This window comes from Rutilus rutilus, assembly GCF_951802725.1.
Source record: "Rutilus rutilus genome assembly, chromosome: 23".
NCBI classification, from domain to species: Eukaryota; Metazoa; Chordata; class Actinopteri; order Cypriniformes; family Leuciscidae; genus Rutilus; species Rutilus rutilus.
In genome coordinates this window covers 18,785,267-18,812,396 of record NC_140233.1, presented here as the reverse complement: position 1 = coordinate 18,812,396, position 27,130 = coordinate 18,785,267, and the positions used below count along the sequence as shown (strand labels likewise).

General features: G+C 38.7%; 1 protein-coding gene across 13 annotated transcripts in view; it reads left to right on the top strand.

Moving 5' to 3' along the window:
- tjp1b (tight junction protein 1b) overlaps nt 1–27,130 on the top strand; it is a 131,477-nt gene that overhangs the window by 79,207 nt on the left and 25,140 nt on the right. For 4 of the 13 annotated variants that reach the window (XM_084397019.1, XM_084397018.1, XM_084397021.1 and 1 more), the window contains 7 exons: nt 20,157–20,213; nt 22,152–22,276; nt 23,383–23,485; nt 23,822–24,146; nt 24,587–24,693; nt 24,884–25,052; nt 25,899–26,043. In XM_084397019.1, coding sequence (XP_084253145.1) covers nt 20,157–20,213; nt 22,152–22,276; nt 23,383–23,485; nt 23,822–24,146; nt 24,587–24,693; nt 24,884–25,052; nt 25,899–26,043 — 1,031 coding nt within the window. Of the gene's footprint in view, nt 1–4,550; nt 4,773–20,156; nt 20,214–22,151; nt 22,277–23,382; nt 23,486–23,821; nt 24,147–24,401; nt 24,468–24,586; nt 24,694–24,883; nt 25,053–25,898; nt 26,044–26,742; nt 26,779–27,130 lie in introns of those variants that run through there. The other 9 variants (XM_084397012.1, XM_084397020.1, XM_084397022.1 and 6 more) reach the window with 5 other exon arrangements.

Sequence of the window (27,130 nt, the reverse complement as noted above, 5' to 3'; positions counted from 1 at the left end):
CATGCACTTTTCCCACAGTGGACACAGCTTATAAATAATGTCCTTGAGAAATCACGGCTACTATAGCAACATCCTTTAAACATTCTTCCTTTTGTCCTTGCATGCTTCTCACAGCTTTCTTTTTGTTAGTCATTTTTGGGCTTGGCTTGAATAATTTGGCCTTGGTTTGAATAATAAGTTGAGTGCATATTTTTACATACGTAGAAGGTAGAATATAGAAATCCACACACATGCATGGTTTCTCTAACCTATGTGAATGTCACCGGAGGAGGTCATTGAATGGAAATGAACCACAGCATCCATCCATCCATATGTGTCCCCTCGTTCCCGCTGAAATCGGAGCCCTAATCATTACCTATGGGCTCTTTATAATACTGTAGAGTCAGCAGCCTTGAGCTATTTATAGCCTTTTCGATACAGTGGAGTCGCTTCACTGCTGTCACGTTTATTCCTCCTCTTTTCGTCCCCAAAGAAGTCCTTCAATGGATGTAGAAAATGTGGCCTTACATGTTGCTTTGGGATAAGTTCATACCGAAGTAACCTTAGTTTCCAGATTGTCAGAATTTGGATAATTTGTTCCTCTCTTGAGAAAACGGCTGCACGTTACCGAGATGGCCATCGAACCTTTACTAATGCCTGATCAGAAGCATAGGATGTTATTGTGATTTATCTTATTCTACCCAATTAAAAGAGCGTTTCTTTAAGCTAGCTGTTAGCTTGCACTGCACCTTTTTGCTGTTCATCCAGCTATGTAGTTTCCAAAATTGAATTTTTCGTGTTTTAGCGATGTTTATCTTTAATTTAAAAGTCAGCTTTTACGAATATAGTACAATAAAGCCTAGATTTTTCTGTTAATTCTGTTAATAATTGGCCAATCACAGAGTAGGGCTGCACAATATATTGTTTTAGCATCGATATTGCGATGTGCGCATCTGCGATAGTTACATCGCGGGATATGTGATGTCAAGTATAGGGATCGTAGCCACCAACACATGTGACTTTGATTAATTGCAAAGTTTACCATCAAAGAGTGAAAGTTCATCATTTGCACGTGTTTTAGGTCCTGTCAGTTTAAACATTCATGCGATTTTTAAACCATTCGAACGCAAGAAGACAAGACAGCATGCGGACACCGATTTCCATTCTCTTGTATTTGTGGTTGAACGAACTTTAAAAACGTAAAAAAAATGATCAAAATGTGGTGAATATCGTCGTAAACATATTTGCTTATGGCTTGCAAGTAGTACAACTTGATCTCTTTTACTGAATCCAAAAGGTTTTAAGTATATTTTACTACATATAAAGGTATTTTAAAGATTTTGAAGTGTCAAAAGGTCATTCGGTAAAACCGATATAGTAAATATTTAAATGGAATAATATTGTTTTTAATAACTAAAGGAACTACAATAATACAAATATAAAGCAGATAAGGCTCTTTTCTCCTTTCCCTGTGCAATGTTTTACTTGAATATGTTGGAGTGTTTAGAGTAGTCCAATAAATGATTACATTTATGAGAGCAGTGATCATTTTATTTAATATTTCTTCTGTGGTACACACTATATACTATCTCAACATCAATGTCAAATCAGTTTTTAACTTTTTTGGTGACACATTTTGTCCATCTTGTAAAAAATGGCAAAAAACAGAGTTAATTGATTGTACAAACCACAAAATCTTATTGTTAACACCTAGGTAAACTAAAAAATGGTTTCAAATATAGTTATATCTCCATTCTATTTTTTTTTACACTTTTAAAAACCTTATTCGTCAATGATTAATTCTTTCCAAATAGAGCTATTCAAGTCATTTGGGAATTTTTTTTTTCTTTCATATCGCTATATAGCCTATATCGCAGAAAAATAGAATATCGTAATGTCAGTTTTTACAACACACAAAGCGCTTTTTTGCATTCCATTACGCCGGTTTACCATTGTTTTCTGTGTAAACATGCGCTAGACAGACATTTACTAGTGTCAATAGTGTAGCGATGTATGAAGCTCAGCTCACGCGGTAATGCATTACAAGTAATGCGAGCTATGTAATCAGATTACTTTTTTCAAGTAACTAGTAAAATAACTTAAATTTACGAGAAAATATCTGAGTTACTTATTCAAATTAGTAACGCAAGTTACTTTGTTTTCCCATGTATTGACTAGGAAGGCATTTACTCATCTCACTTGCGCCAAAACAGATTCATTGTCAACAGTGAAATACAAACTCTGAATATTACACAAACATGCAGTAGTTAAATGATGAATTACACAAATATACTTTATGTATTTAATCTCACTTTATTAACCAATTTCTTTGCTGCTGACCTTCAATGATCCAATTTAACCATACTAAAAAGCAGAAATTACTTTCTCTTTGTCTCTAATTAATAAAAAAAAATGTTTATTGCTAAAGAAAGTTTCTTCTCCTGCGTCCTATTCTTGTGCGATCCAGAATGGCAGCACAGCTGAAAGGTTTGTTTGAGCCGCGGCCGTGAATATGCATTTCCTTCAGCCTGAGGCTAATTCATTTCACTTTTGGTGTGAAAGGCCCTTAACACTTGCCAAAATAATAACTTTGTGTTTTTTTTATTAAAAAAGGAAGCCCAGCCCAAATGAGAAAAAGTAACACTAAAGTAATGTAACTCTACTTTCCTTAAAAAGTAACTTAGTAACACAATTAGTTACTTTTTTAGGGAGTAACGAAATATTGTAATGCATTACTTTTAAAAGTAACTTTCCCCAACACTGGTCACTTTCAAACCAAGCAGCTTTTTAAATCACTGCGAAATCTGCGAAAATATTTCCTTTCAGCTTAATTCCCAATCGTGTGGATTCCTATTGAAATGACTGCATTTCAGCCATGAAAATTAACCGAACGATGCCAGACATTAGCAAGTCTTTTTTTTTTTTTTATGTTCAGCTATCTGCAGTTATTTAAAAGCATCTTCTCAGATCAGTGTAATTTGGTAGTGTAGTCATTTTTCAGCATGTCTGCTATTCATTGCTCTTGTGTAGACATATTTGTCACAATGCTGCCGAATGGTTTTGGAAATGAGATGCAGTGAGGCTGGCAGTATGGAGAAATCTGCCAAAACTCCGCTTATGTTCGCCAGGCTGTCTAGTCCTGTTACCGAACTGAGGAAGATGGCATTTCTTCCCTGGCTCAAACGTCACTGTGGAATCAAATGCAAATTTAATCAAATGTGCAAATATTTGTAATAAGTAACAGAAACCTTTAGGACATAACAATGCTTATGTTTTGTGAAATGCTGACACAACCTGTATCCTACAAGAACAAAACTAGTTGGTTGGGCTTCAAATGGCACTTATTCAGCAGAAAGACTCGTTTATTAACTGGTCACCTCTATCAACACCTCATACTGAATTTAAAGAGCAGTAAATATGTTCGGTATGAAGCATTGTCAGCATGACAGGTCTAGACGACCATGTGAACTCTGGTCAGCGCACAATTTTTCTGCTTCCTCTATTGATAGCAAAGTAATCCCATGTTTTAGCTGTGCTAAAGAGTGTGAGTGAGCGAGGAAAGGAAAACGTGCGTGGAATCTGCCGTTACTTCTGGCCTGTGCATTCCAGCCTGACGACCTGTCGGAGGAGCTACACATGCATGTCTAACATTTTAGGGAGGATTGAGTCTGGCATTTACACAGTGGGTTTCGAGTTGAATGGAGGAAGCTTAGGTGCCACTAAGGGCGTTCAAATGTAAATCTAATCATAAGTGTTTTTAACTTGACTGTTAGGCTACATAATATAAAACAGTTTTTGTACTGAGGCTACACTTGTTGATTTGTTAAAGGGATAGTTAATCCAAATTTTTTTTTTGTAATACAGTGGAAGTCAATGGGATTTGAAAATACTTCAATTTGTGAAATAGGCACCAGATTGACACACTCTACCTCATCGATCCACACCAGGTAGCTCTGCGCACAGTGAAATTCAATTGTTTTGATTGACTTTGATTGTGATGCACTTTTCATTGGATAGCCAAATTACGAATTAATGTCATGTTTCTTAAAACTACCTCAAAAGTGTATATCCGCCTTAGCAGTGAGAGGAACCGATTGTGTAATGAAGACGTCCAGCATTGCATTTGGATTGGCATTTACCTGCAGGCTTCATAGCTGGTGGCGTACTAGTTTTGGAGCATTGTCCCGCCAGTGGCACTGAAAGGGTTAAGACCGATACAGCACTTTCTACTGCAGATGGATCTGTGCTCCTACTGAGCAGAGCAGTTCTACAGCGAAGCACTGCTGCAGCTCAGTACACACACTTACTCCCTTGAATGTTGCCAAGCCACGGGGATTTACAGCAGCGCACGTTTGGTGTGAAGTGAAGCAAGAGCTCGGCGAGAATAAAAGACGATTCGAGTGGAGTGGTGCAACTTTACTGGAAGTGCTGGAGTACTTTTTTTAAAGCGCCTGAGCCGCTCAGCAAATCGATGCGGGTCGGTGGATGCGCCTCATCTCTTTTCCGAAGTGATTGGACAGTAACTTGCTGTTCACTACTGGCCACTGCTACATCGGGACTCTCTCTTTTTGTTTGTACCTCTCTCTCCCTCCCTTCCCCCTCTCTCTGCACTATCTTCCTCCCTCCCCCGCCTCGTGCCGATTGAATCGGGGATCTTGGTGTGATCAGGCAGGATCAGTATGAGGGCTGGAGCTTTGCCGGCATGCACACGGGTCTGCGGGACCCTGGTTTTGGAGAACACAAATGACTGAAGAAAGCTATGTTTCTGGTTCTTCTGAGGTGATCTAACTGCTGTAAGTAATGTTTACGCTCATTGATTCCGGTTCTTTGTTATTTTTGTGCTAACGGTGGATTTCTATCATAAGCAAGTAACTTGCATTCAAGTTAAACCCGATTTGGGTCTGAAATGCTGAGCACATTAGACCTTTGGCAGTGGTGCGTCTTAGTTTCTTAATACTTTGGCGGAGTACAACAAGTGCTCCAACAGTTGCGCAAATTGACGTTAGCGATTAGTTTTCGTTTAGCTGCAGTGATCGGTGTGCCTTTAGCGCTGTAAATCTGCAGCGGTGGTGACGCTGCTGTGGTGTGTGTATGTGCAGGATATCACTCCGTCCTCTGGGGACCACCTCCCCTTGCTGTGAGCTTTCCTGCTCCTCCGTTTGAATAGCGGGATCACATGCTCCTGGATTGGGGCTTTTAGCCATCGTCAGCACTTTGAGACACATCTTTCTCCATTTCTGAAGTCATCAGTCATCAGCTCCTACGTGTTGCAGTCTGATGCCAGATCCAAAGGTGCTGTGTGTGTGTGTTTAAGAGGGACATTTGGATGTTTTTCCACCCTCCTCATCTTCTTTTGGCTTCCAGTCAACATACGCAATGTTCTCTGGGAGCATTTGCTTGCACTGTCCAATGCAGCCTCTTGCTCTGTCTGGCTCTGTTAACACTTAACCCCTGTCAGATTATACAATTTTCTATAGTATTGTGGTAAAGGATGTTACCAGTCACTAATTCTGACTTTAACAAGTTTTTAAATATAGTTTTCAGTGTAATTTTTTTCATAAAATACTATCTTATCTATCTCTACATTTCTCACATCTATTTTAGGAGACTTATTGACCTTGACACACAGTCATGAGGGTCTGCTGGGGTCCTCTATATATCATTTCCTGTTTCATTTATTTTTCTGCCCCATGTATCTGCCTGTTGGTTGCAGTACATGATTCTTTGCAGACAAGAACTTTTCACATTTTCTTCATAACTGCTTCAGTTCATCCTTAAAAAAAGAAGAAAAAAGAAAACATTGTCAAACTACTGATGTTTTTTTTACCCAAGAATTATTTTACATCTTGTCCATAATATATCTCTCGTTAGTTTCCCACAAGAACCAATGAGTTTTGTTCTAGTGTCGCACAAACACCTTTAAGTTTCTGCAACACCTTTGAGTGTCTGCAAGAACCAATGAGTTTTGTTCTCCCGTTTCACACAAACACCTTTGAGTTTCTGCAAGAGCCAATGAGGCTTTTTCTTGTTTGTCGCACAAACACCTTTGAGTTTCTGCAAGAACCAATAATCTAGACCCATCCCTGGTTAGTGCTATCATAGATGATGCCGAAAAGTAATGCAAAATCCTTAAAAAAATGTTGGAAATGAAGATACATAGACAAGGTTGACCAATAACAATAAAACAAGTTCTAATATCAGCTGATACGTATGCTTCCTAAGTATTGTGCATCCTTACATTTCTTATGTCATGAACTCTGATTTCTTCTTGTAGTCCAGAGAGAAAAATATGTAATGTCTCCACAAGTTTGTGAATCAAACTTTTTTCAGTGTCCAACATAGTATCTAATTTGGTTACAGTGTGTCACCTCTGCATTCATTTGTAGATTAGCTCAGTATCATCTTAGACCTGGACACACACACACACACACACACACAACTTCATAAAAAATGGCACTTGTCGACACTATGAATTCAGCTGCGTGTCTCGTATCAGCACGCCACCTCCACGGGCTCCCCTGAACGTCATCTTCATGTCGTCCGCATCACAGCCCCACTAGTTTCCTGCATCTGAACCCAACGGCAACAACGAGAGAGCTATTTTTAGTTCCTCCCTCTTGCTCCCTCCGTTTCGCTCTCTCGATTTCACTCTCCTGTGGTGAGGGATAATGTGCTGCATATCCAGATTTAAAAAGACACTGAATCCCTGCCTCTCAGTTCACACTAGCATAGTAATGACTGTTAGCAGTTAAGACGAGCTTGACACTTAGGCTACTATTCGCAATGCCTCAGTCACGCATTACAAAGAGGCGACTTGGTGGTAAGCAGAAAATCACTCGCACAACTCCGTCACTTTTCCACCCTAATGATGCAGATAGCTTTTTCAACTTTAATGGGGCATCTCAGGTCTAGGCGTTATCTATAAAAGTGCTCTAGATTCTGACTATTAAAAGGCCAAGTGTGAACTTACGCAAGAATTTCATGGATTGTTTGTATGCCGCTTGCAAGCCAATTATCCTAGACCCAAGTTTTATCATCCTCCCTGTCAGATCGCCCCCATCCAGTTGTCGTTACGTAAACCACAGATACGCACACCATCTGTGCACTTTCCAAAAACTGACTTTTTTCCGGCTCTGTTAGAATTGATAACCCCTTCCACCCCCTCAAAACAGGTCCTGCATCATTAATTAAAAATTACTTGGGTAGCTTCCTGTCAGAATAGTTTGGCCCTGGCCACTCGTTACGGCTGTGTTCAGCTGTCCGATCCATCTGTGAGAGGGTCCATAACTGCCCATGCTCCCAGACCTCTGACAGTATAGAGCATTGGCTGCCAGTCAAGCCAGGATTCTTCCTGCAATATGAAGATATGATTGACCAAGGCGTAGGTGAATGTGCATCCGGTCCATCTGGGAACGCAGTATTTAGCATAATAATGTGAGCAAACAGTGGATCCATTTATACAGTATGTCTTACACTTAGTACATTCATAGTGTCCTTAGAGCAACCAGGGGAGCGCATGATCTCGGGAGTTGAACACCATGTAGGGTTCGAACTTTCCCTTACTAGATGTCCACATCAGAAATTCCTCTTATCACTAATTCCAGCTTATTAATTGAAATTGAGTTTTGCTCAACCCTGATATTTATACTTGACTAACAGTTTACTACTTCAAACAAAACCTTTATATACTTACAAAAGCTGTGGACTTGTCCTCCAAACTTTAGGTAAGCTAGTTAACCGTTTGGTTGCAGAAGTATAACGTTTAACATCTCAAAATCCATTCAAAGCTGTGTCTTCAGCAAACTACTTGTTTCATAACCTTGCTGTCATGACTTTCCTCAGACGAGCAATTCGCTACTTGAGCAGGTTGAAGAATTGACGCAATGAAGTTTTATCTCTAGCGTGGGAATCTCTTGATTGAGGAAATCTGTCACAATGAAGCTGGAGCACTCTGGGCTCTCATACGTTTATATAGCAGCATCAGGACGATAGTTACAGTGATTCCCATCACACAGGAATATTTTTATGACACGTTTGACATCGGCCGTTTGATTGCAGCCTGTGGGCATCCTGGAATTCGTGGCGCGCTTTATTTTTAGAGTAATAGGGAGTGAAGGTGATGTCGGCTATGGTCATTGTCTACTTGCAAGTTATTTTGTAGCATGGAGAGAAACAGAGTGGGACTTTAAAAGGAGAAGTCTGTTTGGATGTATCATGTTTTTACTTTATTCAGTGTTACACTAATTGCGAGGACAGTCCCCTTGGTGGAAACTTTCACATGCTAATTGCACCCAGACCATACTAAAGCTGAATTGTGATCTCAGTAACTTCGTATGGGACTCGAATTGCAATTCATTTAAATATAGAATTTGATGTTAGCATTTGACTTAGAACACCTTAGCAATAGGCTTTCTGCGATAGTCGGTGTTACCGGTGTTCAGCCGCAACGCCGGTTACATCACTTGCCCACCGTGGCACTGCCCCCACTGTCATATTGATTTTTTTTATAGTAATACAAATTCTTTAGTTCAATTAGGGATGGGACTTTTTCTCGACAAAACGACCGACATTCGACACATGCTCCACTCGACAAAAAAAATAGAGTGTCGACATGTTGAGGGGGCGGGGCTTGTGGGATTTCCAAATTGCATTTTTACATTTTTTTTTGGCTTTTAATTTATTACATTTCCTCGGTTACTTTAACCTCGGTTCCCTGAGAGATAAGGGAACGAGTATTGCGTTGCAAACGCTATGAGAAAACTCCTTTTCTCGAGAAAAGAACGACCATGGTGTGTAAACAGAAGCAGCAGCGGAAATATGCACTATCCGCGAGTGCTGAAGACGTTCTGCACGGCTTTGATGGGTGCGCAGGAGGACACAAATGGGCGGCGACAGCTTCTTACAGTGGCGGGAGCTTTTTCCTCAGCGCCGTCAACAGAAAGAGCGTTAACTGTAGGTACGTACACACCGCCGCCGACTTGAGATGCAAAGAAGCTCTGGCCGCCCTGTCAAGAACGCTTGTCAAAAAGTACGGGGAAGCTTGACCGCTCTGAATGGTGAGTGAGCGCGCGCGCGGCCGGGACTCGCTCTCTCTCTCTGCTCGTGCGTGCGCGCTTAAAATTTCATATTTTGTTATGAACATTCACCCGCCAATGTGGCGGATAGCCTTTTGAGATTTACTCGCCAAACAGAAAATCTACCCGCATTTGGCGCTTGGCGGGTGTTCATTTCGGACCCTGATGTAGAATATTTTCCACCCTCCGCATTGCTGCTGCTCTTTAAAAAGAAAAGAAAAAAAAAGGCCGACAATTCGACAAAAAGTCGACACATGGGCCTCGACAGTCGATTTCCCAAATCCCGTGTCGTACCCATCCCTAAGTTCAATTAGAGAACAGACACTACAATTAAAACTGAATATATCTGCTTAATTCAGCAAACAAGAGTCGCAACACAAATCAGCAGCGGGAGTCAGATTTCACCTCAACTTCGCCCATTTCTCCTCACTTTTGACTGACAAGACTCTTGATGGCTGAAGATTTGGTTTCAAAACGAAATGAAAAAGCGCCTATTTAAGCGAGTTTGTCATTGTACTGTTTTGTTGAGTTTTTCATTAAGAATAATAATGAACCCACCATTCAAGCAACTGCCGCCCCTGAATTGTCACTAATTCAAAAGACAAAGTAAAATGCGCACGGGCATTCATAATGGTGCATGTCCACTGGTGCGGAGCGAGTGTGTGTGTGTGTGTGTGTGTGTTCGTGCTCAACTTCCATAGGAATTCATTGAAAACGCTCGCTCTGCTCCGCACCGTTATGCATTTTACTTTTGCCTTTGAATTAGCGATTTAAAAGCGAGGTGCAAAAGAGGGAAAAACTCCAATGCCTCCGTCCCCTGGTGAATACTGGTGATAACCGGTATTACCGGTGTTGTCATGTGTCAATTAACCGGTGGGAAAATTTCCTCACCGTCACATCGCTACTTAGCAACCATGTGGCAATGGCTTGGCAACCACCTACAACACCGTTCCAAATGGTAGGCTCGACATTCGATAATTTAAGCAGACCGTTAAGACTAAGCTAACAGCACTTTAATAAGCTTAAACAAAAATGTTTTATATCATAGAGACTTAGGGGTGAGCCAGTAAATAACCACCTAACAACTTCCCAGAACTCAGAACATCCTAGCAACCAACATTTTGGCTACCACTCACTGCTCTGTACAGGAGACTTGCCATGCAGTTCATTTTAATGAAGTTTAATGTTAACATGATGGGTAGAAAATGTGAAAATCATTAATTATTAACTTTCCATCACACATATCTCTATTTCACGATTAATTTTGCCTGGAAGTTAATGGAAGATTGATTTACAAATGATCGGTGGGAGACACACCAGTCAATTAGAAAATGAGAGAACCTTCCCTTTCTCTCTTACCGTATCGCTCCATCCTTGCTTCTCTCAAGACCAATTAGTGCAAATAGCTACTGTGCTACAAATCTTTACGTTTACAACAATCTCAGAATGCTGCCTCATCGGAAAAAAAATGTTTTTGCCTTCTTTTTTGCTGTTAGCCTAAGTAAAATAGGCCGCCTTTGCCAGCGAAAAGCAGCGTTGTCATACTTAGTCATGGAGCTTGAACACACAGAATCAGAGTTTTTTTGGGAGTGTGTGTGTGTGTGTGTGTGTGTGTTTCTTTTGAATTTCAGCAGCTAGAGAACCAAAAATCAGCAGAAGTCATAAACATGCAGCTTTTCTGTGCCTTCGGGTCAATTTTGAACGCGTTGGTAAAAGTCAGGAACGTTATTGCCCAGTCATGTTCTGCCTTTGTAGCACATTAAAGATGACCGTTGAGCTCTCTAAAGAGCCTTTTCACTGCGTGTAAACGCAACAAAACTTCAGAAGAAACTGTGAACTAAGATTTACTGTCAACAGGAATCAAGTGGCCCCTTTGTTAGCTTCTCAACTGGCCGTTGAAAACCACCCATAAATTCTGGCAAAATGGTGCAGGGTTTGTTGCATCAGCGTTTTTACGCCGCCGATCAGCCTTAAGATGGGCATAAATCCTCCCAACCCTTCTTTTGCTCTCCAGAGTGCAAACCTTTCCCCAGCCGAGCTTCAGTTCCCCTGCGTTTTGCGCACTTTTTTTATGAGTATTTAAGTATCAAAGTACCATATTGTTTCCCCTCAAGTTGGATTTCTGCTTGTTAGTTGCTGATGTTGTTTGTGTGCGCAAGAAATCCTTATGTATACTAGGCATGTGGTGGTATCAAATTTTCATGTTGCGATAATTGCTGGAGCTTTTATCACGGTACTGTCACGATATTGAAATAAGTTGCAAAAAAGTGTTGTCATACTATAACAGGTTTAATAACTTTTTCTTGTAACTAAAAGAACTTGACATTTTAAATGCAATAAAGCAATACACAAAAATGTATAAAGTAAACAAATGTTTCGAACAGATTAAAAACACTTATAATAAGGTCTCATTAGTTAACGTTAGTTAATGCATTAACACATTAAAAATAATGTTAATGCATAAAAATAGTGTTTCTTAATATACATTTCTTACAGAAGTTATTATTCTTTGTTAAAGTTAGGCTAGTTAATAAATACAACTGTTAGTTAATGTTAGCTCAGATCCATTAAATAAGTTAACTTTTTTTAATAGTGTTATTAAATGTTGAAATTAAATTAATTATCAGGGTTCGTACTGTCATGAAAAACCTGGAAAAGTCATGGAATTTTAAAATGGCAATTTCCAGGCCTGGAAAAGTTTTGGAAAATGAATAAACTCAGAAAGTTTTGGAAAAGTCATGGAAATTTGTGTTTCAAAATATCCGTGTACTTGAATTTGTTTAATTAATAATATTGGTGAAACAAATTGCAATACTTTTTTCGTTAGGGTGATCAGTCGAATCACGTGACACTTGCGGCAGATTTTGATTGTAGGTGGGGCCTCCAGAAAACTAGACGGGCCAAAAGAAATGGGTTCCCCTTCATGTCCGTTTCAGCGCTTTTCTGCGGCACTGAGGACAGCGACTAAGTATAGCCATACCTGTGTGGCTCTTGTGTCGCTGTCCTCAGCTCAGTGCTTCAAATGAAAATAAGCTGCTTTGCGTTTTCATATTAGCTATAGCTACCGTCTGTATGCGCCTTTCCATTACAGATTTGAGCAAAACTTTTTTTTTTCTTCTAAATATCGATAAATAACTATTGCAAAATGACGGCGTTTCCATTAACCGATGTTAAGCGACTAAAACTTTTTTTTCCTCTCGCGATCAGTCATTCCAAAAATCATGGCAACGGAGGACGTGAGTAGGTTTATATCTCAGCCACCGCCCTTCAAATTATTATTATTAATGGAAGGAGACGTGTCTTATCCAAGCATTAATGTCAGGGAAAAATACACTTTTATGCGAATGGCACATATATAGGCTAAGTTTCTTCATGTTTCTCCCTTGATTGTGGCATTTCTTTGAGAGTAGGCTATCCCTGTAATTATTGTTTATTTTATAAATTTAATAAAGAACCCTGGCTGTCATGGTTTCTTTCTGTCCAAATGGTCCGTGTTCTTTTGTGTCCACTCGTTTTTCCTTTAACCCCCAAATGAAAAACGAAAAATGAAGGGTTGTTGTAAGTAGGCTATTTTTAAAACGCGAAGTTGAACACCAACATTTGAATTTGAACTGTAGGCTACACCAAATGCTGCGCGAAAAAGAAAAAATATTTTCAGATTTTTGTTTATGACTTTTTGCCTCTTTGTTAAACATTTAAAATATATACAAAATAATATGGATGATTTTTTCTATAAAAAAATGTCTTCTGTCTTTTATTTTCCGTGTTCGCATTTATGAGGAAAAAACAATGTTACGTGACCGTTCTCCATTACGGTAATGAGTGCTCTGAAAGCGGCACTAAAAGACTTTAAAACTTACACAGAGACCTCAAACAGAAAGCACAAAGCCTTTCTAAACGAATTTCGTTTTGTATTAATTGTATCTTGATTTTAAAATATGTTTCATTAACCAATTGCTTAATAAATAAAAAGTAAATAGCAGAAAATAGATAATCACGACACAGATGCGCCGGAGTGAACTGGAGCTATCATCCATGAACTGAAACTCAGCGTAAAAGGTAGCCTACTCGCCTCACAGACCTAAACAAAACTGAAGGTTTTATATCTATATAGGCCTATATATATTGTCTACAGAAACCTCTACTTTTGAACTGAACCATTCAAAACAAAATAAAACGATGTAGCCTAATCCGTATGAAATGTGCATTTCTCTCCGGCGTGCTTACTACTAAGAAGATCGCGAGTCAGTCAACTTCGTCTTTGCAGTCGACACAGAAAACACTTGTTTATTAATAAACATTGTTTATTAATAAACAATTAAAATTGAGAGAGAGAGAGAATATAAGATTAGTTTGACTCATTTTGAGGACTTGTAATGATCTGTTAAGATAGAACGTTCACCGAATTCTAATTAGTCGAGAGGATTTATCCGTTTAGGCTAAAAATAGGGTCGGCGCTTAGCGGTTTGGAAAGAAACTGCATCTTGCAGTGGCCTACATTTTAAACAAGGAAATGTAACGATTTGGCATGAAACGTTGATGGAGCAGTGAATAGGGAAAATCTCGTTTTTTAAAAATTGTTTAATGCCGTTTATCGCGTTTTGGAAAAGAGCTCTTCAAGCACATTTTTCATCCGCTACTAACGTTACCCGCCCGCAAGGAGTTCATTATCCAACCGCATCCCCGCCCGTGAATTTTTTGGGAATGTCACAATCCAAATTTTTATTCTTATTTTACATGTATACACAGACGTTTTATGGAACATTATGTCATGAATATTTACCTTTAAGTCATGGAAAAGTCATGGAAAAGTCATGGAAATTTAATGGTAAAAATGTGTACGAACCCTGAATTATGCTTTAGAAGTACTTTTCATTGTCAGTTTATTTTAACTAATGTTAAATAATGGAGCCTTATTGTAAAGTGTCACTGAACAATAAAGAATCAGAACATATTCAATTAATATCAAGGGCATGTTGTAGTCCAGATAAAAAAAAAAAAAAAAAAAAAATTTTTTTTTTGAAAATGAATCTCCTTAAATCTTTAAGTCTTACTGTATTTGGTGCTGTGATGAACACCATTACGATTAGCGAATACAAAAATATGTGCCCACGATAACAATATCATGCATGTTCATTTTCGTGATATATCTTATTACCGAAAACCGGCACATGTCTAATGTATACATATATTCCTTAGAATTTTCTTTGCAGCATATATATATATTTTTTTTAAGCTGACTAGGTTAAGACAACAAAGTGTTTGCACCCGCTCTTGGTGCTTTGTAATTCCTAGGTACGTTTCCTTCCGTACCTTCCAACTCTGGAGCCGGCTGGCAGCTTGCCTAGCCTGTCAAGAGAAACTGAAGTATGAGTAATGTTGTGTTTAACAGGATAAATCCAAAGCTCTGTTCCAAAGCCTAGTGAGCTGCCTAACTGTCTACTGCCCACATAGTTAGCTACCTTCTAAGGTGTCATCCTAACCGCCGCAGAACCTTACAAGCGACCGATTTGGAGTGCTGCAACGTCAATTGAGACGTGTCTCGCAATTGATTAAGTTGATTTGAGTGATATTAGCATGATGCTAAGCTAAATGCCCAGTTAGCATGAAAAAATATTCTGTATTTTTTTCCCCCACTGAACTCATTGCAATGCATTCTAAGATTGATTGACTGCAACGAAAGTGTTGCTTTAAAATTTGTCCGAAACGAGGTATTTTTGGAGGTAGCATTATTAAAATAAAAAATGTGATGTTCATACCTGGAGTGTTCCTTTTATTTCAGTAGAGTGGGACATTAGCATGATTCTAAGTTAATGCTCAATTAATAAGCATAAACTTTAAAGCATCTCGTATTTTATTTTATTTTTTTCACTGAGCTGCCTTCTGGAATTGCATTCTCCATGAAGAATATATGCGATATTGCCAGATTTGGCCAAGTTGCCAACAAGCTGTTTTAGGAGGTTATTAAAAGTGATTTTTTTTTATTAATACCAGGACTGCAATTCTTACGCCTTGAAGAGATATAGATCACCCTTTCATTGCATGGACAGAAAACCCCCCTTATGCATTTTTTTCTAAAATACTTTCTTTTGTGTTGCACAGAACAACTTGAGTAAATGTTGGGTGAACTATCTCTTTAAAGACAAGAAATCTTTAAATCTCCAAGAAGACAAATAAACAGTGCATGTGAATCATCTTTCAAGGACGTTCTCTTGCGGTATTACAGCAGCTCTTGAGGCTTTTACTTGCTGGATTACGGTCTTCCTGTGCTCTCTGGTTTCTTGTTGGGAAGATTTCTATGATTCAGCCTGTTGTTCCAGAGAGTGAATGTCTAATGCCCCGGACGGCTAATCTGTCAGATCAGACGTGTGCTGCTCGTTCAAAGCAAGTAGCATTAGTTACAGAACACTAGGAATTGGCCATCTTTGTTGGACGCACTGAAGGTTTTCACCACTTCTCATGCATTTCCTTTTTAACATTCAACAAGGAAGAGAGGACTAGATTGTACAAGAGGCAGATGGAATTTCTAATCCACTTCCTTCCACGTGATGTGTAATGAGCTTGTTAGCTGCGGAGGGAATGAACGCAATGATTTGGAGTCACTGACTAAATCTGAGTTGGCTGAGTGATTCCCAGTGGGCAGTGGGAATGACGAATAGAGAAGAGCTGCTGTCCTCACAAGGACACGGGTTCGATTTCAGCTTGCATCATGTCCTGATATGTGTTTTCTTGCAGTCATCTTTCCTCAACTACTCTGTAATTGAAGGCAATAGCCAATAAAACTAATAGTTATTAAGAAAAGGTAAACTTGAATCATTTTGGAGCATTAGTCTGGTTTGACTTCATCATTCAGATGACTAACTGACCATCCAGTTTTCATTGATCAACAAGAAATACAACAGTACCAACTTCTAGAGATTGCAAAAGTGATATCAAACTTGACTAACTGACCATCCAGTTTCATGGATCAAGTATGCAAAAACAGTTGGACGGAGCAAACCAACGTAAGTTACGAGTATTTATTGTGCCATGCTAAAACCTTCTTAGCAAAGTTGCAGCTTCAAATACATCTCCAAAGTTGGAGACTGCTGTTAAATTTGCGTTGAATCGCCTCATTTTTACTTGCATCACAAAAAGTAACATTGAATCTATCCCAACTAAGGTCAATTGGTGCCCTTTTTTTTTTTTCTTTTTTTTTTTTGCATAGCCTTGTCTAGCTTACATTTTCGTACAATACGCCATGGAAAGGCCGGCACGACTATCCCACTGGGATTAGCTGTGGCTTTAACAAGCCTCGCAGAGATGCAGGATATGTTAATGGCACCGGATCGATCCGAGCATCTCCTCATTGCCATGCAGGGCACAGGTGAAGGGTTGAGCTTGCAGTAATTGTCCCCTAGGTCAGCACATTTCCCGCAACGCACTGCCCTTGTATTCGCTCTCCTCCCTCCCTCCCTCCCTCCCTCTTATTTCTTTCTCGGCATCTACTCTTGGTTTTATTTGAATTCATAGTCCGTCAGTCATGTTTCATTACGCTGTAATCGTCAAACGGAGGTTGTTTGGCTGATGTTGGCTGAGGGAATACTATTGCTGATTGGCAGAATAAATCGTACTTTAAAGAGGCCACATTTTGCCCCTTTACGAAGTCTTGATTTTGTTTTTGGGGTCTACTAGAAAAGGTTTTCATGCTTGAACGTTCAAAAAACACTTTATATTGTTGCCCCTCCTTCTGAAAAGCACACTGTGCTCTGATTGGTTGGCTGAACCAGTGTGTTGTGATTGGTCAACAAATTCGAGTGTGTTTCAGAATTCACGTCCCTTACCATAACCTCAAGTTTTAACACACTACCTACTCAACTACTCAACTCAACCGGGCCTTACCTTTTTTTTCTGCATATTCCTTAGGTGGGAATCCTGGGAACGAGTTCAGAAACAGTGCTTCCCTTTGGAATGACTTTGAGCTTTGCAACTTTGCAGACATTTTTTTCATGCTCAAACAACAACATTGCACACCTAAAGAAAGTTGAACAAAAGCATTATAGGTCGTCTTTAATTGTGATCACGATTTTTGCTTTTCTCGATTAATGAAGCATAATCGTCTCCGATATTTGCCAGCTGGTTAAGTTTAATTTTCGTTTGACATTTGCGTCATCTTGGAAACAAGCCTCCACAAGCTTTCATGCTTTCGGTTGCCAGATGTCAAGAGTTTAAATCCCCCAATCAGAACTTTTCTCTTAAATGGATACATGTTCAGCTTGGTGTTTTACTTAATCTTCCTAACCTGGCAACTATGCTCACATGAATAATTTTTTAGCACAATAATGATTATCATTTTTTAACCAGTTTAATCTAGGACAGTGAATGGAAAAACCGCAAAGTACACCACGAAAAGACAGCAAAGTTTGAGCTAATGAGTCTCTCTCATCGACAGACTTCATTTGGTCAGATTAGCATGCTAGTCGAACCACAACTGCTCGTTCTTCACAATTCACAGGCTCTTTACAACACGCAGTTGAGATTACAGGGATCAGACCGCAGGCGTTTCTTAGCCTTGGCAAGAGACCGATAACCATAACTCTTGCTGTCAGATTGTAGTAGATCTATTTAACTATCTGCACGCTAACAAGATGTAGTGTGCGGTTTGAGACGGGCCCAACGTTACGGGAAGTCAGAGCCGTGAAGCGAACGAGACCTGAGTTATTATCTGCGAGGTCAAAGGAATTGGACGGATGGACTCAGACTTGATCTCTCAGCTCGTGAAGATGTGACACGGGGACGTCATTCATCCTTCCTTTATCACCGTGAGGTCAGGAGGCAATCGCTTGTGCTTCACACATAAGGCTATCAGCCCTTTCATCACGGTTTCCATTTGTTACAGAAATCTTCTCTATTTCAGCATCTGAAACATACTATACGGATTTGCAAAACACGCGCTTCCTGTTGCGTGTAGAAGATTCCTGTTGGAATTTTAGATCATTTTAACCCTGAAAAGCCTGAATTATAGTCAGATGTTTTTTTTTATTAATCAAACGGTCTAATTAACCTTTAGGCAAAATATGTGAAACTTGTTTTGGTTTTTATGGTACATGTTTTTTGTCTCCTATCTGATGTGTCAGACTTTCATGGCAACTTATTGATCACAAGAAAAGTATATTTTAAATATTGCTGTATATATTACTGTATATATGATATACTACTGTATATTTACAAAATCGTTTTTGGTTACTGAACTAAAGCTAAAATAAAATATAAGTATTAGATGAAAACTAATTGAAATGTTGCCTGAAATAAGTACTAAAATTACTAAAACTGAAATAAAAATAAATTAAAGCTAAATAGAAATGTAAAAAAAACAAAAACAAATAAAAATTGACAAACACAATTTCTAAAACTAGCTAATATTACCAGTATATTATCAGTATACTAAAAAGTGCTATAATAGAATATAAATACTACTAAAGTAACTTATTTTATGTTAGGCAATTTTAATAATAATACAAATTAATGCTTTTATCGCTTGTTTCTGCTCTTTTTTTTTTCTTCTTTTTTTGCCTGTGTTTTGATCCGTAGATTCAGCACTCTTTCAGAAGATGCGTAATAGCGCCCCCCTACCGTATAACAGTGGAAAGATGGAAAATTACGTCAATAGCAGGAAAAGAGTTAACATCGAAATATATATTAAATGTTTTTGAGAAGGATGAAAAACGTTGCTTATTTTCCAGCTTGTGTAGCTCCAATGCAAACACTCAATGTTTTTGTCTTACGTAGAGTAAAAAATTCACATCTCTGTGATTTTAGGGGCTGTTTACACGACACCGCTTTCAAGACTTTTTGGGAGCCTGAAAACGCAAACTTTTGAAAACGGTTTTTCGTGTAAACAACAAAAATGCAAATCTCTGTAGACGATGACGTCACACACACATGCGTATTACATGTTCAGTCTAAAGTGTTTCATCGCCATCTAATGGTCTGGCAGCAGAATACAGCGTTTTTAGTTTTTTAGGTGGATCCGTGTAAATGAGGATCGTTTTGACAATGGTGTCGCCTGTACGCGGAAAACTCTTGTCTCGCATATCGTTGTCGTGTAAAAGTACCCTTAGTTTAAAGTTTTAGCATTTGTTCAGGTATCTTGTACATGGTCGTGTTAAATTAATGTGAGGAACAAGCTTCTTCGTTTCACTAAAGAGGGAATCTGTCAAACACGTTTGAGGAGAGAGTGAAGAATTGCTATGATGTGTGTGTGTGTGCGTGTGTGTGTGTGTGTGTGCGTGTGCGTGTGTGTGTGTGTGTGGGGTGGATATCCTGTCAGGTGCTGGCTCTGGTCCTGACACTGCTGACATTCCTCATCCTTCATGGATTTCCTCACTTGAGGTCTTGCCACGGATGTGATTGAGTGGGAGGCACAGTCGCCCTCGTGGAACATTTCTAGAGCTACAACCCACGATCCTTCTCGCTCACAGTTTAAACCCCGACGCTCACATCTAAACCCTCCGCATCACCCTGTTGGTGTTTATTTTGCAGTACGTTATCACCACATCCGACTACATGAAATCATTCTCTAAATGTGAGTCTGTTTTTCCCAAGTATGCACTTGCTTTGGATCTGATGATCTATAGGATCACAGTTGTGCAGCACTGACGCTGTTGCAGTAGCCGTGTGAAGCTGCTGTTCGAGGTGACTGCATTGCAGAAGCCATGGAGAAATACGTGAATAAATCAATGTTTGAGCACCTCAGGTGGCTTTGCTGTGTGTCAGCAGTCCTTTCTCCTCCTCAAGCCTAGCGTTAGGGTTTCACTACCTTTGTTGTTTCCGTGTCTGTTGTGTGACATAATTTCCAAGTCTGCTACATAACGTGTAGGAAGATCATTTAGAGTCTTTGGAGGATTTCTAAAGGTATTTACGGATGTGGAGCGCTGAAACGCTTTCAAAGACATTTCCGAATGTGTGTGTAACCCGCTTGATTTTAATGAATGCATCTGCATCCTTGAGGCCGTGTGGGAATGTAACCAATTAAAGTTGTTGATGTTAATCTAACGATTTGTGTGTTTCTCTATTCATCTTTTTCTTTCTGTTTCGTTTTTTTTTTTGTTTCTCTCAATACAGAGCGCAGCAATGGAGGAGACTGTAATATGGGAACAGCACACTGTAACTCTACACAGGGTGAGAACCTATTTCTCTTTTTTGATTTGTGTCTCGAATCCAAGTATGGATAGGCTACTTATCAAATCATGTTGTTTGTGTGATCTGCATAATGCAATTAAAAACCCTTCGAAATATTGGTAGAATCGCATTTGTGTTTTGTTTTACTTGTTGTTAAAAAATATATTTATATTTCAAGATGTTCTATTACATTCAACTGGCAGATTATTATTATTATTATTATTATTATTTTATTTTTTACTTGTTTTAAAGATGAAATCAAACCTCTGACTAGCCTGGTCATGGTTGTAACTATAATGTAATCTATAATCTATTGTTCTGCCCAGACTTCCTCTCTTTTTTTTATACTAGATATATATATATATATATATATATATATATTAGGGCTGTCAAAAGATTAATCGCATCCAAAATAAAAGTTTGTGTTTACATAATATATGTGTGTGTACTGTGTATAATTTTGTATATATCAATACACACACATGCATGTATATATTTAAGAAATATTTGCATACATATACTGTATATATTTATATATAATTTATATTATATATAAATATAATTTTTTATATATAAATTACACATTTTTCTTAAATATATACAAGCATGTGTGTGTATTGATATATACAAAATAATTATACACAGTACACACACATATATTATGTAAACACAAACTTTTATTTTGGATGCGATTAATCGCGATTAAACTTTTGACAGCCCTAATATAAACATTTTTTGTTGTTGTTTTGGGGGTTTTGTTTTATGGGAAAACCAAGCAAACTTTTTTTTTTGGTTATATTAAATAATTTTACTTTATTGGGTTACTCACTAATAGAAGTGCAAAATACATTTTAAGAAAAGTCACGTCACATGCTATCGGAATTATCGTAAATACAAGTTTCTTTGTCGGAAATTGGACATGAACGCCCTCTCAAGTCTTCAAAACATTTAGTCATTTCTGTTCTCTACAGCAACAAAGCACTTCAGTGCGACGAGCTCTAGGGCTGGCAAGTGAACATTTGAACTTCGAATATCCGTCAAATTTAAAGTCCAAATTCAAATGCAAAAACGGTTTATTCGAATTTTAGCAGTGGCGAACAAGATGCCATGATGATATTTAACTCTGCATAAATACATGATGCTGTTTTGTTAATAATTGTTTATGAAAACGTTAGTTTAAACATTATGCACTTTTTTTTGAACAGACAGTCATGTTATTTCATTGCTTTGAATAAACAGTTTAATGCGGTGCATTAATATTTTGCTCATTGCGCCCTCTTATAATTTGAATATTAGTCATATTTAATTTGAATGTAGTTTTTCAGCCTTTTTGACCGCCTCAATGAGCTCATACCCACGGCTTCAGAAGTGGGAAATAGGACATTTCTGATAACACTTGAAGGCAGCATAAGTTACGTTTGTGTCGTGGTTTTGTTACGTTACTTCAGTGAACACTTGGTGTCACATGCACTACATAAGGCCGAAAGCTTCTATGAAGGTATGTAGATGCTCATGCTTGGTCAACACATTGCAGTCATGCTAGCTAGCTATAAACATGTTGCTAGTTTATATCACTTGTGTGCGTTAAAGTTGTCGATTTAAAAAGCAACACGTAACTTTGTTACTCTCTGTTACAGCTAAAACCGCTCAAGTCGACAATTTAGGAACTTTTGTGGAATTCAGGTCCAACATGGCGTAGTCGTATTGTTTCTCTCCTCTTTATTTCCGTGACACGGTCTATCTCTCCGCCCTTCTCTGCCCTTTCTCTGTATCTCTCTGACCATCACATCCCCTCATTTATCTTCCTTTCCATGCCTCCGATCTTATCTTTTCATTCTCTCTGTCCTATTCCGTCCCTCTCCAGCTCTTCCACCGTGGTGTGAATTGTTTCGGTGTCCCTCTCACCTGTTGTGTAACATGTAGATGTGTGTCTCACAGGCACCAGGGTTCGGCTTCGGGATCGCTATCTCGGGCGGAAGGGATAACCCTCACTTTCAGAGCGGGGAGACGTCCATCGTCATATCTGATGTGCTGAAGGGAGGCCCAGCCGAGGGCTTGCTGCAGTAAGACTCATCTCTTCCCTTCTGTGTTGAGAATGCCAGTTCAGGTCCACTTTAATTCCTGGATTTGATTTGATTTGAATTTGGTGAATTTGATAAGATTGAATGAAATATCAATGTGACCTTTTAAACGTTTCGTTTTTTTTTAATAGACAATATACAGTAGAGGCTAAAAGTCATGTCTGGCCTAGGAAAATGGACATATTCATCAAATATTATTCAAAATTGTTAAAGATTTTGTAAGATTATTATTAAGATTATTAATTGTTTTTGTTGTGATAACGCAGTGACACATGCCAAATTGTGCGGACATCATTTCTTGGCAAGGCTGTCATACAAAGAAATTATGTACATGCAAAAATAAGAGAGAACCAACTAAACTTAATAATAACTGATGATTTAGCTTTTTCCTGTCAGCTTTTTGTTTTTCTATGCTTTTTTTTTTTTGCATTGTAAAATAAATCTGCTTTAGTTTTCCTTTTTTATTTTTCTCAAAGAATTTTGATAAATACCTTCTAGTTTATTGTTTTTTTTCTTCCCTCATATTTAAAAAATATAAAATACTTCCCTTATATTTTGATGGTTTAGTCGAACTTGTAGGGTCATTAAAAACAAATATCCCCACCGGAAATCACTTTTGGCCACTGCTGTATGTTTTATGAATTACTCCTAAACACGTTATGCATTATTTCCAGAAATATCAGATGATATTAATAATGTTTGGAATGCTACCGAAAGAAATTAATATTTAATAGATAATATATTATTTTTATTTTATATTATTACTCAAATTATATAAATTGTATTGAAAACGTGTATTAAATTAGAAAAGTGCAATTACAGTTGGACATGTTGTGTATTATCAGATATATTTTAAATGTATACATTTTATAGACCATAGTGAAAGATTTTCTTTTCCAGAATGCTCTGATAACTCAAAGTAATCAGTTGATTTTATGTATATATAAAATAAAAATCTGCTCTTCACCCTCATGGAGTTTTTAGCGTGTAAACGCATGAGCGCACAGGACTGCTGATCAAGCTTTGCACTGAGATCAGTTGGAGTGGCACTTTTGCTTACTTCTTTCTGCACTTTTTGCCCCCGGCAGGGAGAATGACAGAGTGGTGATGGTCAACGCCGTCTCCATGGATAACGTGGATCATGCATATGCAGTGCAGCAACTTCGGAAAAGTGGGAAGAATGCAAAAATAGTATGTTTCCCACTTTTTTTTCTTCTCTCTCTCCCTCTCTCTCTCTCTCTCTATATATATATATATATATATGTATATGAAAAATTTATATGTGTATGTATTTTCTACTTCTTACTCGAATTCTATAAATTGTCAGACTTTTATTTATATAATTTGTATTGAAAACATTTGTAATCCTCTCAGAATGCTAAATTAAAGGTAATCTAGTATTTGAAGTATGTTTGTTAAAGTAGCCTCACACTTTTGGACCCACTTTTATTAATTTATTTTGCACTAAAATCCGTAAGAGAATGTTTTAGAGATAAAAAAAAAAAATGTGGCCAAAAATCTGTCCAGACCATCAGGAGAAAGAGGAAGGTGCAGATCCCTATGGGGCGCACGGGTGATCGCGAGACCATGTCGGAGCACGACGAGGACGATGACAGTTACGAAGAGGAGATTTATGAGGCACGGAGCGGCCGGAGCGCCTACAGCGGGGGCGGAGCCACGGGCCGGAGGAGCGGCAGGGGCGAACGGCTGGGCGGGAGGAGGGACCGGGACAGAGAGCGCAGCGGCTCCAGAGAGAGGAGTCTGTCCCCACGCTCGGACCGCCACTCTGTGTCCTCCAACCTCCCCCCTCGCCCAGCCAAGGTCACCCTCATCAAGTCCCGCAAAAATGAAGGTGAACATGGCCGCTTCGAGCCTGCCAACCGGTGTCGTCCAATCACTTTTGCCCTTACATAGCACAAGAAGTTTCCAGGTGGTCTGTCCCCATTCAATTGAAAATGCTACACAAAACAACATAATCTCATCCAGTCAGAACATATTTGAAGTTTAATGTTTAGTCCCAATGACATTTTTGCTATGTCAACCCTCTACGCACACCGTGGCAATAAAATTGCCAACGGCTAGTCATTTTTTAGTTTTCTCTTTTTAGATTCCCGCCCACTACTGATGGAACCAGCCGGCAGTGGTTGCCTGGCCTTAAAGGATGAAAAACAAAGTTAGTCATTTTTTACAGGAAAAAGGGTTGTGTGTGCAGGTTTCCATCAGGAAAAAAAGCAACTTTATAGCTAACATATGCTAACATGCTGTATGTGTTTCTGCGGTTTACTCTGTAAGCAGAATACGGGCTTCGCCTGGCCAGCCACATCTTCGTAAAGGACATTTCCCCCGAGAGTCTGGCAGCTCGAGACGGAAACATACAGGAGGGAGACGTGGTGCTCAAGGTAAGATAAATGACCACCTGTAGGAGAGGGGAAACAGATGGAGAGAGAGAAGGGAGTGTATTAAGTGACGAGCGTGACTGAAGTGATGCATTTAGTGATGTGAGGAATTATGAGAGAATGCAGACATTTGCTAATGGAGATAAATGACAGCGTTCTCATCTTTTTTTATTATCATTTACTCTGGAACTAGATTAATGGCACTGTGACTGAGAATCTGTCCCTGATCGATGCTAAGAAACTGATCGAGAGGTCAAAGGGCAAGCTGAAGATGGTGGTGCAGAGAGACGAGAGGGCGACCCTGCTCAATATCCCCGACATGGATGACAGCATACCTTCGGCGAATGCCTCTGACAGAGATGGTGAGAGAGTGTCTGTACAGCACACACACACACACACCAGTCAAAGTGGATTTGATTTATTCTTTTCAATTCTACCTGCTTATGTATATTTAGAAAGCTGTAACTTTAATTCACAAAGAGATCCTACTAAATAAATGCATGTTTTATTTATTCTTTAGAATATCAGTTTATTGAAATTTTGTTAACAGTACATTTTGTTTTACAGTAAAAACATCTTAACAAAGCAAGATAATTGCGTGACATTATTGTTTTAGTGAATATATCTTTTATATTGTTGCGGTTTTAAGCATAAACCTCACAAAATGTTGTTAGATAAAACTATTTATACTTAAACAGTTTTTTAATGCTTATTTTAGTATTATTTATATACCATTATAGTATTTATTAAAATTGAGTTATTTAGTTTTGTACTTTCAGTTTTTATTTTAAATGTATTTTACATTTTTAGTAAATTTTTCAAATATGTAATTGTTTTTCTTGTTTTAAGCAGTTGTTGTTGCTGTTAACTAAAACTTAAACTGTTAGAATTAAGAATAAAGCTATAAATTATAAATATAAATTATAAATGATAAAAATGACAAAAGCACATAAAACTACCAGGAATTATTAGGTAAATTAATTGTATATTGTTTAGACTTCTTTTTTACCAAGACAAGGCAAAACAAAAAACTGATTTAGAAAATTATTTTAGATGTTTTTAATGTTTTTCTTAGCTGAGTCTTATTTGATTCCATTAGGATTTGTTTTAGGGAAAAATAGATTATCCCAATAGCAATACTTTAGATTGACTTAGTATACTGGAACAAACACCTGTAATGGTGTGAAATCATGTGATCTTTGTGTTAGATATTTCAGACATCCACTCCGTGGCCTCCGATCATTCCAACCGATCCCACGAGCGGAAGAGAAGCAGCCGGTCTCGATCCCCGGACCGCCGCTCTGAGCCCTCGGACCACTCCAGACACTCTCCACCGCAGATCAGCAATGGCAGGTCCGAAACCTTTTCTGTTTCTATTACTTTTCACACAAGATGTTGGTACAAATGAAATCAGTTCAAATGAAATCAAATGAATCATTCACCTGCCGGAAATGTACCACGCTTTGGAGCCAAATCATCTCCAAATAGTCTTTTTCGGTTCTCTCCCCGCTCAATATTAAAGTCTTCCTGTTTTTATAAGACTCAACAGATTGAACTTTAAGAGCTGAAGTTTCAGGCCTGCTCACCGCTGATATGAGAACAGGCATATGAGAAAAGGTTCTGTCAGACGGTACCGCAGCTCTTGACAAAACGCTCCTGTAAATTGGATGTGTCCTAGATAGATAAACCAGGGTGTGACAGCGGTAGAGGATGAGAGGAATTTCATCTCCCTGCAAATGTGCCATCCTCCTAAATGAAACCTTACATTTAAAGGTGGAGTGTGTTATTTTTTTTTATGGTAAAATGCTTTCAAATACTTGAAAGCATCAGTAGGTCATTTGTAGGTTGACTTAGGAAGAGAGGAAACTCTCTAGCACTATGTAAGTATGCTCTGTTTGTGTTTTTGAGAAGGCTCCAACTGGTTGGCTGGCTTTTGTTTTAGAAGAAGAAATTACACACTTCACACAAGCCAGAATTGACCACACACATGTTTACAGACCTTCAGGTTTGTCGGTGTTCATGAAGTTTCTTCTGATTCTTGTTTTGAATCAGGGCCGCAGGGCCGACGACTCAGAGAACCCGGCCAGTGTAAGTTTATGGGTCCGGTTAACGCAAGCGTCCCGAACATAGCTAACCAAACTAACGCTTTTGTGAGCTTTGCACTAAAGCATGTGACGGGGGGCGCTTCACAAAGTGATGTAACCCAACGTGTGTGTGTGTGTGTGTGTGTGTGTGTGTGGTATGCTGAAAATGTATGCGAACTACTTGACATGTTCATTTTATCATTCCAACGTCACAACCCTGGCTAAGGGAATGAAGCCCAACAAACCAACTTGTGTACAGGGAATTCATTGGTTTGTGTGCCTAATCCCAGCATGCGTCTCTGACGTCAAACGTATCCCTCCATTCATTCTCATTTATTCAATTTCACAGAACTGGT